General features: G+C 47.4%; 2 protein-coding genes across 3 annotated transcripts; both read right to left on the reverse strand.

The window, feature by feature from the left end:
- Window positions 1-1,291: 1,291 nt before the first annotated feature.
- Window positions 1,292-6,425, reverse strand: bsdc1 (BSD domain containing 1). 2 transcript variants are annotated; one of them, XM_076140276.1, is made up of 11 exons: window positions 6,233-6,425; window positions 5,588-5,642; window positions 4,835-4,951; window positions 4,568-4,735; window positions 4,206-4,260; window positions 4,004-4,119; window positions 3,860-3,928; window positions 3,553-3,637; window positions 3,004-3,474; window positions 2,760-2,863; window positions 1,292-2,667 (listed from the first exon to the last, which is right to left on the reverse strand). In XM_076140276.1, exons 1-11 carry the CDS (start codon window positions 6,241-6,243, stop codon window positions 2,638-2,640), a joined length of 1,281 nt encoding a protein of 426 aa, XP_075996391.1. In that variant the 5' UTR covers window positions 6,244-6,425; the 3' UTR covers window positions 1,292-2,637. The 2 variants fall into 2 exon arrangements, with proteins under 2 accessions (XP_075996391.1, XP_075996390.1); XM_076140275.1 differs by having other exon boundaries at window positions 1,292-2,670; window positions 6,233-6,423.
- Window positions 6,426-9,409: 2,984 nt separating this feature from the next.
- olig4 (oligodendrocyte transcription factor 4) lies at window positions 9,410-10,192 on the reverse strand. Its single transcript, XM_076140277.1, has one exon. The coding sequence runs from the start codon at window positions 10,190-10,192 to the stop codon at window positions 9,428-9,430; it is 765 nt and encodes a 254-aa protein (XP_075996392.1). The 3' UTR covers window positions 9,410-9,427.
- Window positions 10,193-10,542: the final 350 nt, after the last annotated feature.

Below are 10,542 nucleotides of genomic sequence, written 5' to 3' on the forward strand. Positions count from 1 at the left end.
TCATCAACACGCTTATAGAGAAGTGAACAAGCAGGGAAGAGTGTCACCATCCAAACCCTGCAACACAACTGTGTGTGTGTGTGTGTGTGTGTGTGTGTGTGTGTGTGTGTGTGTGTGTGTGTGTGAGAGTCTGTGTGCGTGTGAGTCTGTGTGCGTGTGTGTGTGCGCATCCATGTTGCAGAGGTACAGGTGTCTCTCCACTGTGACCTACATTCGATGCCACCACAAAGGCAACGTCAATATCTGAGCAAACGCCTGCGGGGTCTGAGTGTAGCGCTGTGTGTGTACGTGTGTGTGTGTGTGTGTGAGAGAGAGAGAGTGTGTGTGTGAAGTGAAGCTGATGAACGGATGAATGTTATGAAGGAGAACGTGAACGTGACGTACAGGCTCACCATGTCAGACATGGATGCTGCAGCCGAGAGAAAAGGAGTGGCAGCTGTGAGTCAGACTGGAGCAACAGCGCCCCCTGGTGAATCTTTATATAGATGCAGTTATTTACTGAGGGAAGTTTCTTAGTTTCTCTAAATAGTGTACATACACATGCACATAAATACAAATTCAAAGTATTTTGTTCTACTTCAAGGGGAAATGTACTTAGTTACTCTACATTTATCTGCCACCTGGAGTTATTAGTTACCTTTAATTCCCTAATCTAATTTATCTAATCCTTCCCTTTTCATCCATTTGTCTTAAATTTAACTCTTTTTAGAAGGACCTTTACTCACAGATGTATCTTTACATTGTGGCAATGTGCCGTTGAGGAAAATGTGTTTGTTTTACAAATAATCCAGTGGTAACCACAGAGATGCCACCTATCAGTCAAAAGATACCATCCGGCTCTGAATGCTGAGTCATTAGTGGCAGAATGTCATGTAAATGAACTTCAGGGCGCAGCTGCAGATTCCCCCAGGTTTCCCCTCCTGTGAGCTCTAAATGTGCTTCATGCTAAATGCCAGCTTATTTTCAGAGTGACTGTCATGTTCATGGTATTGTGCTTCAGTGGGAACTCCCCAGCTAGAGGACCCACAGGGACCCCCCCCCCCCCTGGAGACAATCCACTCTATCAAACAGATCTAATCTCCACATGGACTTTCTTGACTTTATCTAACCTTATATCATCTTTATACCACAGAGGCCTAATGCGGCAGGCTTGTTATTGTTTCCACGGTAACTTAAAACACGGTATTGAGTTGCGGTTTGAGCATGAAGGTTTGGTTTGAGTGTTGTTCCACTGCACTGCAACCAAACTCAGAGCAGTGCAGCGTTCCTTCATAATGGAAAACTCTAAAGCCTTTAACCATGAATCCTTTAATGACAACGATCATCGGAAAAAAAGGGAAATACTTAAAAAAAAAAAGAAACAAAGAAGTGAAGTGAACAGCTTTGTGATTAGTCCAGAGTGGAGAGTTTGAATTATAGACATGCAACACTTTGTCATAACACAAAGACCCAAAGTAGAACCAATGTACCAAAATAAACAAACGACTGAACAGCAACCATCTGCACAATGTTTGCATAATGTTATTGCACAGACATGCAATCAAAGCACATAACACTATAATCATTGAGTTTAGTATAAATATTACAGCTCTATGCTTATTTGAACGGTTAAGGAGAGTTACAGAGGCCCGCTGGTGTCGCTGCTCGCTCTACTTGGCACGCTGCTGGCTGAGCTAACAGCCAACAGGAAGGTTCTTCTTCTTCTTCTTCTACGCCAGCAAGCAACAAAGAGACGCAGCCCTGGTGTTCTTTATTAAATCAAACATGATACTGAAAACACGCCTCCTCTCATCCCCAAATAAGATAACAGACAACGAGTCTTTAAGATGATGAATCCATACGCTTCAATCAATCACCTGATCAACAAAATTAAGACAAAGGAGGGGAAAGAAGTGGTGAACATCAGCCGGCTGTGACAGAAACACAGACAACATTTGGATCCTCACAGCGCTGTGTGTTCCAAGGCCAAACATGTACTGCTGGGAGCGAATCCACAATGAAAACACACAAAATATTTGTTCCATTTTCAAGATTCACTTGCATCTTGCATAAGAAATGAAAAAGATCCTATAATAGAGAGGTGGGGGGGGGGGGCGGAGGCAGAGGAGAATCTAATCAATCAACTAATCATGATCACTGACCAATTATCTCGTCTTCCTGCAGTGACGAGCAGCGCAGCGTTTCAGTTTACAGCTGTTTGGTAGCGACGCGTAAGAATGCAGAACAAAAACCAGAAATGAACTCCTCCGCTGTCTCGGGTGAAACCGTTCCCATTGTGACAGAGTGGCTGGGGGGTCCCTAAGCTTTGGGTCAGAGCGAGTACAACCTCTGACTGTTACTAGTGTGGCTTACTCTCTAAGTCAGACGGCGCTCAGGGAAACGGCCCGCGCCTGAGTCGCTACCTCACTAGCGGCCTTATGCACTAAATGGGCTGGCGGAGCAGTTTACTTCTTATTGCCTTGGTCTCTACCGCGTTGCTCTTTTTCAACGGGTTTCCCCCAATATGGTCCAAAGCCCGTCTGACAATCCGCTACTGACGTTCGTGACATGGTGACAGCATGGACAAAGAGTTAAAACACATCAAGCACGGTTCACCTGCCCCACAACCAGAGACAAGAGTTGATGCTGCGCTGCCTCTCAGTCCCAGTTCTCCCAGTCTTCGTCCAGCTGCTGAGAGACAGGAAGACGGCTTTAGTGACATGACCCCCAGTTATAACATTAGATTAGATTTGAGGTTTGATGTAGAAACGCAGGCTAACCTCTCCAGAAGCGTCTATCTTAGAAAGCGCCATTTGGACTTCTTCTTCTGTCATGTCCAGGTCAAAATCCTTCTCCCAGTCCTCGCTCACATCCGTGCTGGACCCTGCAGGGACACAGAGACAAGGTTATTCTAATCATCCAGCCACCTGGAGTCTGCTGCAGCTTGAAAAGATTCATTAGGGAACCTCAAAATACCCAAAGTGGAACATGAACATCCTTGCTGTTACCCACAATGCATTGTACCTTTCTTTCCATTGTTAGAGGGCGTGGACTTCCCGCTGTCAGAGTTCAGCTCGAACACACGCAGGTCCTGTGGCCCCTCCTCTTTGGCCGTGTCTGCTTTGGCGGCGGGGGCTCCGGCCCGCGTGGACGGCTCTTCAGCAGGGACCTCCTGCTGGGCCGCAGCTTCTACCTGAGCCTTAGGAGGCGAGTGGATCTTTCCGCACTCTTTCTGCTCTTCTTGCGTCTTGTCTGCGTCTCGGATGTCGACCTCCGTCAGGCTCTTGGCGAGCGCCGTGACGCCAGGCGCAGGAAGCACTTCCACCTGTGTCGGCAGGCTGACACTGTCACTGCTGACGGACAAGGCGGTGTCGCTGGGAGAGAGCGGGGGGCTCAGCAGAGTCGGAGCCGTGGAGCCGCCCAGCTGGGTGGAGCTAGTGTCCAACGGGGGCGTGAAGTCCAGTCGAGATGATGATGTGGCGCCCAGGAAGTCGTCTGTCAATAAGACGGGATTAGCCACAGCGTTCAAAGCCATGATGATAATAAACAATGTGAGCGTGTCTCTGTCCTTACCCTCCTCTTCCTCCTCCCAGCCCAGCGTCTCTGTGTGAGTGCTCTGCTCCGCCCTCTGCTTCAGAGCAACTCGCCTCGCCTCCTCCTGCACCACACAGACAAACATCACTTTCATTGACAGGCTGTGATGCACAGATGCTGGTGTTTGGCTCCCTGCATGGAGCTGAGGCTGCAGGCTGCACACTCAGTGACCAGCAGGGGGCACACAAGACAACGTGTTTACATGAACAGACACTTACATACGGAATCTGAGTGCAGCTCAAAATAAATGTAAACTTACTGTATAAGCAGTATAAAGTTTGTTTACCTGATCCAACTGGAAGACTTTGTAGAAATATCTCTGCCAGAACTCAGAATGAGACACGGCCGCTGGCACCTGTGCAGAATGAAAATGAGCTCAAGACTAAACTGCTGCCCTCCATAAGAGTGAGTGCTGATAAACACACTGTACCATTTTAGTGTACAGAGCTCGTATAGACGGACTGTTGACCAGAAGATCTGACACCTCTCCTTTCTTCTCTTCCAGCATGAAGGTGGACAGCCAGCTGTCAAACTGCTCTGGAGGACCTGAACATAACATCTCAGATGAAAACATGCCACACAGAGTACACACACACACATGTTTGGTGTTTGCAGGCTGTTTGCTGTTTTACCGTCAGGCTCATTGCAATACGTAGCTGGATCAGCCTGCAGACTGTAGAGGCGCGCCTGCAGGGGAAACACACACACACACACACACACACACACACACACACACACACACACACACACACACACACACACACACACACACACACACACACACACACACACACACACACACACACACACACACAGTGTGATCACAGCTGCTCTCAACAAAACAACAAACCAAATCCTGGAGTGTTTTAAACCAGATTAAGTAAAACCAAATCCACTTGGACAAGTTTCCTGTTCACTTCTTACATCTGAAGCAGTAATGTGTCTTCAGCATTAAGAGGTATCTGAATCTGAATCCAGTCAAACCCAGACCCACCTTGGAGCTGTCATAGATCTCTGTGGTTCCTGTCGGCGTCGCCACCAGCGTGATGACGTCACAGTCGATGGTTTTATCAGGGGGCGGAGCCAGTGTGTCTGTAATCACCCCTAAGAAACTAGACAGGCTCTTCTTCACCTTCTCTGTGGTCTCTGAGGAGCCTTCCACCTGCAGGGCAGCACAGGAGCACATCAGAGCAGGTTCATACTCCACACTCACACTCACTCACTCACCAGACCGCTGAGCCCAGAGAAGGCTTCCACTTACCGCCAGTTTGTTTTTGACTGCGGTTGCTGTGGCCACAATGGAGCAGGTGGTGTCATGCTGGACAACGGTGGAGAACTCGGTCAGGTCTCGCTTTATGAATTCTAAGGCCTCTGTTGACTGCAAAAAGAATCAAAGTCAGTTCTGTCATCGCCAAAGGACAGAAGTGTGTGCTGATGTGAAAGAGATGATGATGGGGAAGAATCTTATTAATGTTACTAATTATTATTTTCCTACAGCGGACCCCCCCCACCCTTCTCTCCTCCTTGCTCTCACACTGACACACAGCTACAGTGCCACCTTGCACAGCAGCAGATAGTTGTTCTTGTCCTCAGCTAGGACAGTCTGTTAGTGTACATAGCTGACCTTAGCCTGTGTATATACTGCATCATTTACTGTATTATTCATGAACATTATCACATCAACCCATGCATTATATCCTTTTGAGAACAGGACAGTCTGGTTTAAACTCTAAGTTTAAGTACAATACAATACACACACTCACACGTGTCACAATAAACCAAACATAAGGTAACTGTGGACACGGCTCTGTTTACTGCAGCCCTGCTTGAGTTCAATGTGAGTCAACAAAATAACAACATAAACATTAAGAGGTGGAAATCTTACACAGTAATCTTTTATAATAAGTAATGATTGTATATATCTATGTTCAGCTCTACTGGCCCACATTAGCGTCACAGTGATTGATGTTGTTATTAATTAAACAGCATAAAGGCTCCGTGTGGGGCCGCTCACCTTATCTTTGACGGCCTGGAAGCTCGTCTGCAGCCAGCCGCCCCACCAGCCTTCACTAAGGTCAGACGGCTGCATGTTAGCACACACACTCTCACACACACACACACGGCGCTACAGTGTGTACAGGCACCGCAATGTAAAATGTCGCGCAATGACGCAAAGCAGCGACTGAAAACAGTCTGACAGACAAATGACAGCCTGTCTGTCGCTCTGTTCTCTGCTTTAGCTGACACGTAACCTAGCCAGCTACAGAGCTTAGCTGTTGTTAGCTGACGTTGCGACGCGAGTAAATATGTCGAAGAAACACGTCCAGTGCTGTTGTGACTCCGTTAACTATATCAGTAACAGTGTTAGACCCCAGAATAAAGCTTATATACGCAACACCGGGAGGGTAACTACACAATTTAAGTTCAACAACAAAGCTAAGCTAAGCTAACGCTAGCCCAGCTGATGGTGTTTTGGTAAACAAATGCACTTCCTGAACTTAACCGAAGAATGCGGAGCGAAAAGAGCAACAAAACAAACACACGTCATCTATTCAGACCCGCGACGCTCTGAGGAACACAACATGTGAGCACTTTGACGTCCGTGCGCTTTGCTGCATGATGTTCTTCAACTAAAACTAATTTGCGAGTTCACTCTCACCCTTCAGCCATCTTCAGACGATGACATCATCAGTATTTACTGAACTCTAACCTCCTTTCACGATGCGCTAAAATGTGAACACGTGGGGCGTTTAGTGATCAATTTGGCATTTTAAACCGCCAGATTAATACACACAGAGGGGACAGCAGGTTATACAACTAATAATGACGTAGTTATAAACGTAAACAGTGAGTTTAATGCTGCGTTGTTGTGCTGTCTACGGCAGCTGCGGAGGATCAAATTGGACAGCAGCGCCTTCGACGCCTTCTTCCTTATCAAACCTTTACATTAGCATTATCTTATCCAATTACAAATCTCTTTAATTTATAACTTTATTTATGGCGGACTTGTATAAACAAGGTTACAAAATAATGAGAACAACATTTTATCATATATTGTTTTAAAAAAAAACAAGACACCAGCCAAGCGTACATAAAGAGGAAAATAAACAAAACAACCTGACGATAAGACATAAAAACGTAAAAAAAAGCAAAAGTTGTGATTAAAACTAAATACCAACAAGAGAAATAAAGATTTTAGATGCAGTTCCCACCGTCACAATAGAAGAGGCAGCTCTAATGTGGAAGGTTAAGCTCATAACACATGACTGAACCCAAACAAATGCATTCAATTCATGGATCGTGGAATCCACATCAGACCTGCTCTGTTTGAGACGTGATTTGTAGACTACTCAGTTTGTCCCAATATGAAACCCTCCGTCCATGTCTTTAATGTATGTGTGCACCCCGGTGCAATATGTGCGTTGACCTCCAGCAGCTGTGCATCTCCTCATCAGCATTGGGAGTGAAAAGGCACTAAGCTTTACTGAGCATAAAATGAAAAGGAACAGGCAACAAGCCTCTGGTCGTGTGTTCTCTCTTAATTGAAGTTCCCCTTCGTCCAGACGCTGCACAATGTGTGCGTATGTTCTGCAATATGTCTCCCCTGTCCAACCCCTCAATCCCCTTAATTGGGTCTTTCAGTCCCCTAATTAACTCTGTCAATGCAGACGGCGCTGAGCTAAGTTGGACACGTACTCCTCCATTGATTAGTATCTAAACCAGTTAACTTACCCATCTGTCCACATGGCCACCGGGTGAATTGTATTTACACTCAGTGGGATCATGCAGAAGAGGCAAATGATTTGATATTAATCAAGTGAAGTAAATAAAGATGTGTAATATCTGATCCCTCAGATTACTCTCCTAGCTTTTCTCCCATGCGTCACAGCTGATAGAGTCTAGTAAAACGATCCTTCCTGTTTCACTGCATTCAAATTTCACAGTTAATTGTGCACAACATTGTGGTGTAAAGTCGGTGCTGCCACTGCTGGTTAGTGTGTGCTAAAGAGCAGCGTGATGACAGCAGCAGCTGACCATAATGGCACACAGAGGACCTGTCCATATTGTATGATTTAAGGAGCATATCCATTACACAGCACACACATCACGCCCAGACACACTCACGCTCCAGACTGCTGATGCCACACCGTGGGTTAACACCATCTGGTGCTGATCAGGAAACACCAGCTTTGCACAAGTCAGTGTCTCTAATTATCTACCTTGTGCAAGAGGAGGCCGGTCCCCACTAATCTCCACAATGTGTTCTGCTTCCCATTCCCACCTGTGTCCACATAAAGGGGGGCCTTATGGGAGGACCCGGGGTCTCTGTGTCAGGGGACCGGGGACCAGGTGACGCTGCAACGCCAGTCCCCATAACAGAAGCTCCATAGCTTGGTTTGGCTGGCAGCTGCCTCCCCCCACTGAGACATCCCACAGCTGACAATCCCCCAGTAGTGACAGGGGCTCTTTACAGTGTCAATAGCCTCATATATTAGAGCTAACCGCCTTTGTGGTGAGAGAGGGTGTCAGGCCTTTTGGCCCGACAGCGCTTGTTACCATGATGAAATGTAGATTGAATGGAGGGGGTCTGTGTCTCAGGCACGAGAGCTTGGCCTCCCCCGGCCATTGTGTCCCACGCATGGCTATTGTTTGAGCCTATTCAGGGTTCTCAGGGGGAGGAGGAGGGGGGAAGGAGTTACATCTCTTCATTTCTCCCCTGATCTACAATTCATCTGTCAGCCGTGGGAGGATAAGCATGTATTTTACACGCTTGATTTGTTGCTAAGTGAAGGCCGGCCATTGTTTGGTTGTTTGACTAAATTATGTTCATGGCAATCAGTGTGCATAATAGTTAGGCCTGCACTTTAGTTGATTAATTATTGTTATAAGCCCAGCTTGCGTTTCAGCACAAACGCAACAAAATCTGATGATAAATGTGTTTTGACATTATTTGGATTTAGATTTTTATTTATTTAAAATAATCAAATTTCTTTTTAAACGTCTATGGTGCCACATTTCTCAGGCCAATTGCATTTTGTCCTCTTCTTTATGTCTGTTCATTGTGTGTATCTCCATGTTCTTACAGGACAGTGACAAATCCCCTGGCCCAGCTCTAAGGACATAGCTGTGTCCCTCGCCTGTGTCAGACAAAAGTGACGCGCCGTCCTGGCGCCTGTGTCGTCCTTTCATCTCCTACACCCTGTTGAGGTGAAGATGGATGGTCCCCTGGCTGGAGGACGCCACATTCAGCCTCTGTGCCGGCGTATTGTCTGGCCCTTCTGTCCCTCCTCAGCCCAGCGCTGGTCTCCACAGCCGGTTAGTAACCAATGACACCTTTTAACACACATACTAACACTAAATGTCCCTTTCTGTGCTGGACACGCTCCTTCTTGGCATCAAAACAACACTTTCAATTTAATCACTAGTTGGACTGGTCTGATATTTAAAGTTAAACTCAAATATGCAAAACGCATATTTGTCTATGGCATAAATACCAAAACAATAACAAAGAGAGCAGGAATTATTAAGAACAATAAACCAAGCAAAACAGCAGTTATTATAACAAAAGTTTAATTTAGGAAAATAGAAATCCTGCACAATAGAAGGCTGCAGTTTCATTCATCATCACATATCAGATAAATTACAATCTTTGCTATTTTCATATAATCCCTAGTGCATTTAGAACATTTCTGTATAAACAAAGCAGGGGAGACAATTTGTAAAACAAATAGCAGCGGTTTGCATGTAAGAGGATGTATATGTACACTATATACAGCGTCTGAACCTGCCTCGGGCTCAGCAGTCCACTATCTTCCATCGATCCAACAGAGGTCAGTTTTTAGGAGTGCCTTGCTCACTTGCTCATCGAGAGGCTGTGCAGCGTGGAGGTCGTGACAGGCAAAGGCTGGCACAGTGAGCAGGGACACGGCATGCCTGGGAAGTGCCTGTAGGAGCCGCTCAGGTGGAGGGGGTCCTTCAGAAGGCCCTGGACCGGAGCGTGAAAACCCAGGAAGCTGGCCGTCGGAGGCGAGTGCGGCGGCGGAGCCACGGCCGAGGAAGCCGAGTGATGCTGGAGCGCCGAGGCGCTCACCAGAGAGTGCAGGGACGGGCCCAGAGGGTGCAGCGGGAGGTGGGCAGCGGGGGCCGCGGGGCTGATGCCGTGGTGGGAGCTGGAGCGGCTCTGGACGGCAGCGCTGCCTCCGTACACGTCGCCCACCAGCTTCTTCATCTCATCCAGGGAGCTGGACAGCATGAGGATGTAGTTTCGGGCTAATAGCAAGGTGGAGATCTTGGACAGCTTGCGGACGGAGGGGCCCTGGGCGTACGGCATGACCTCTCTCAGCCCGTCCATGGCCTGGTTCAGATCGTGCATCCTCTTCCTCTCTCGGCTGTTGACTTTGAGTCTCAGGTCCTGCCCGTCGTCTTTGTTGAGCTCAGATCTGACCTTGGCCTTACCGCCCCCGCCGCAGTGCAACGTCTGGTCGTCATCGCCATCCACCCCCTTCTGCTGGCAGTACGTCTGGAACATCTTGTTGGAGAAGAAGCTCCCGGCACAATCGTCTACCACCAGGTCTGGAGACGAGGAGCGGCTGCAGGTGGAGCCGGCGTCGGAATCCATGTTGAAGCAGAGCAAAGTGCAACACAAAACCCCCAAAAAATGATCCAAAAAAATGCTGCACTTAAGGCTGCGAGCTTTAGCTGAGCGCTTAAGTTCTGATTTCAAACTTCCAGATGCTTCCCTGACAGCAGCAGTTTCCCTGTGACTCTGCCTCAATCTCACTTCTCTCAGAGCTTGTGGCGTTGAATCTGATGCTGGGTCTGTCCACAGGAGAGCGTCTGTCTAATGTGTCACCCTCTGGGCCCACTGGGGTATATTTATACCGCCGCCTCAACAAAAGAACAATAAGCCGCATAATGAGACACTTAGAGCCACAGCCAATTGCAGAAGGGACACACTTTCACCCTGCA

Source organism: Genypterus blacodes, unplaced genomic scaffold, assembly GCF_046128005.1.
Source record: "Genypterus blacodes isolate CSIRO-AG114 ecotype Tasmania unplaced genomic scaffold, CSIRO-AGI_Gbla_v1 ptg000543l_1, whole genome shotgun sequence".
Classification (NCBI taxonomy): Eukaryota; Metazoa; Chordata; class Actinopteri; order Ophidiiformes; family Ophidiidae; genus Genypterus; species Genypterus blacodes.

Coding starts and splice junctions, on each gene's coding strand:
- bsdc1 (XM_076140275.1), bottom strand. Junction 4,736..4,834: donor CAGTCAAAAACAAACTGGCG/GTAAGTGGAAGC, acceptor GCTGCCCTGCAG/GTGGAAGGCTCCTCAGAGAC. Junction 4,261..4,567: donor AGATCTATGACAGCTCCAAG/GTGGGTCTGGGT, acceptor TTTCCCCTGCAG/GCGCGCCTCTACAGTCTGCA.
- olig4 (XM_076140277.1), bottom strand. CDS start 10,192: ATGGATTCCGACGCCGGCTCCACCTGCAGCCGCTCCTCGTCTCCAGAC.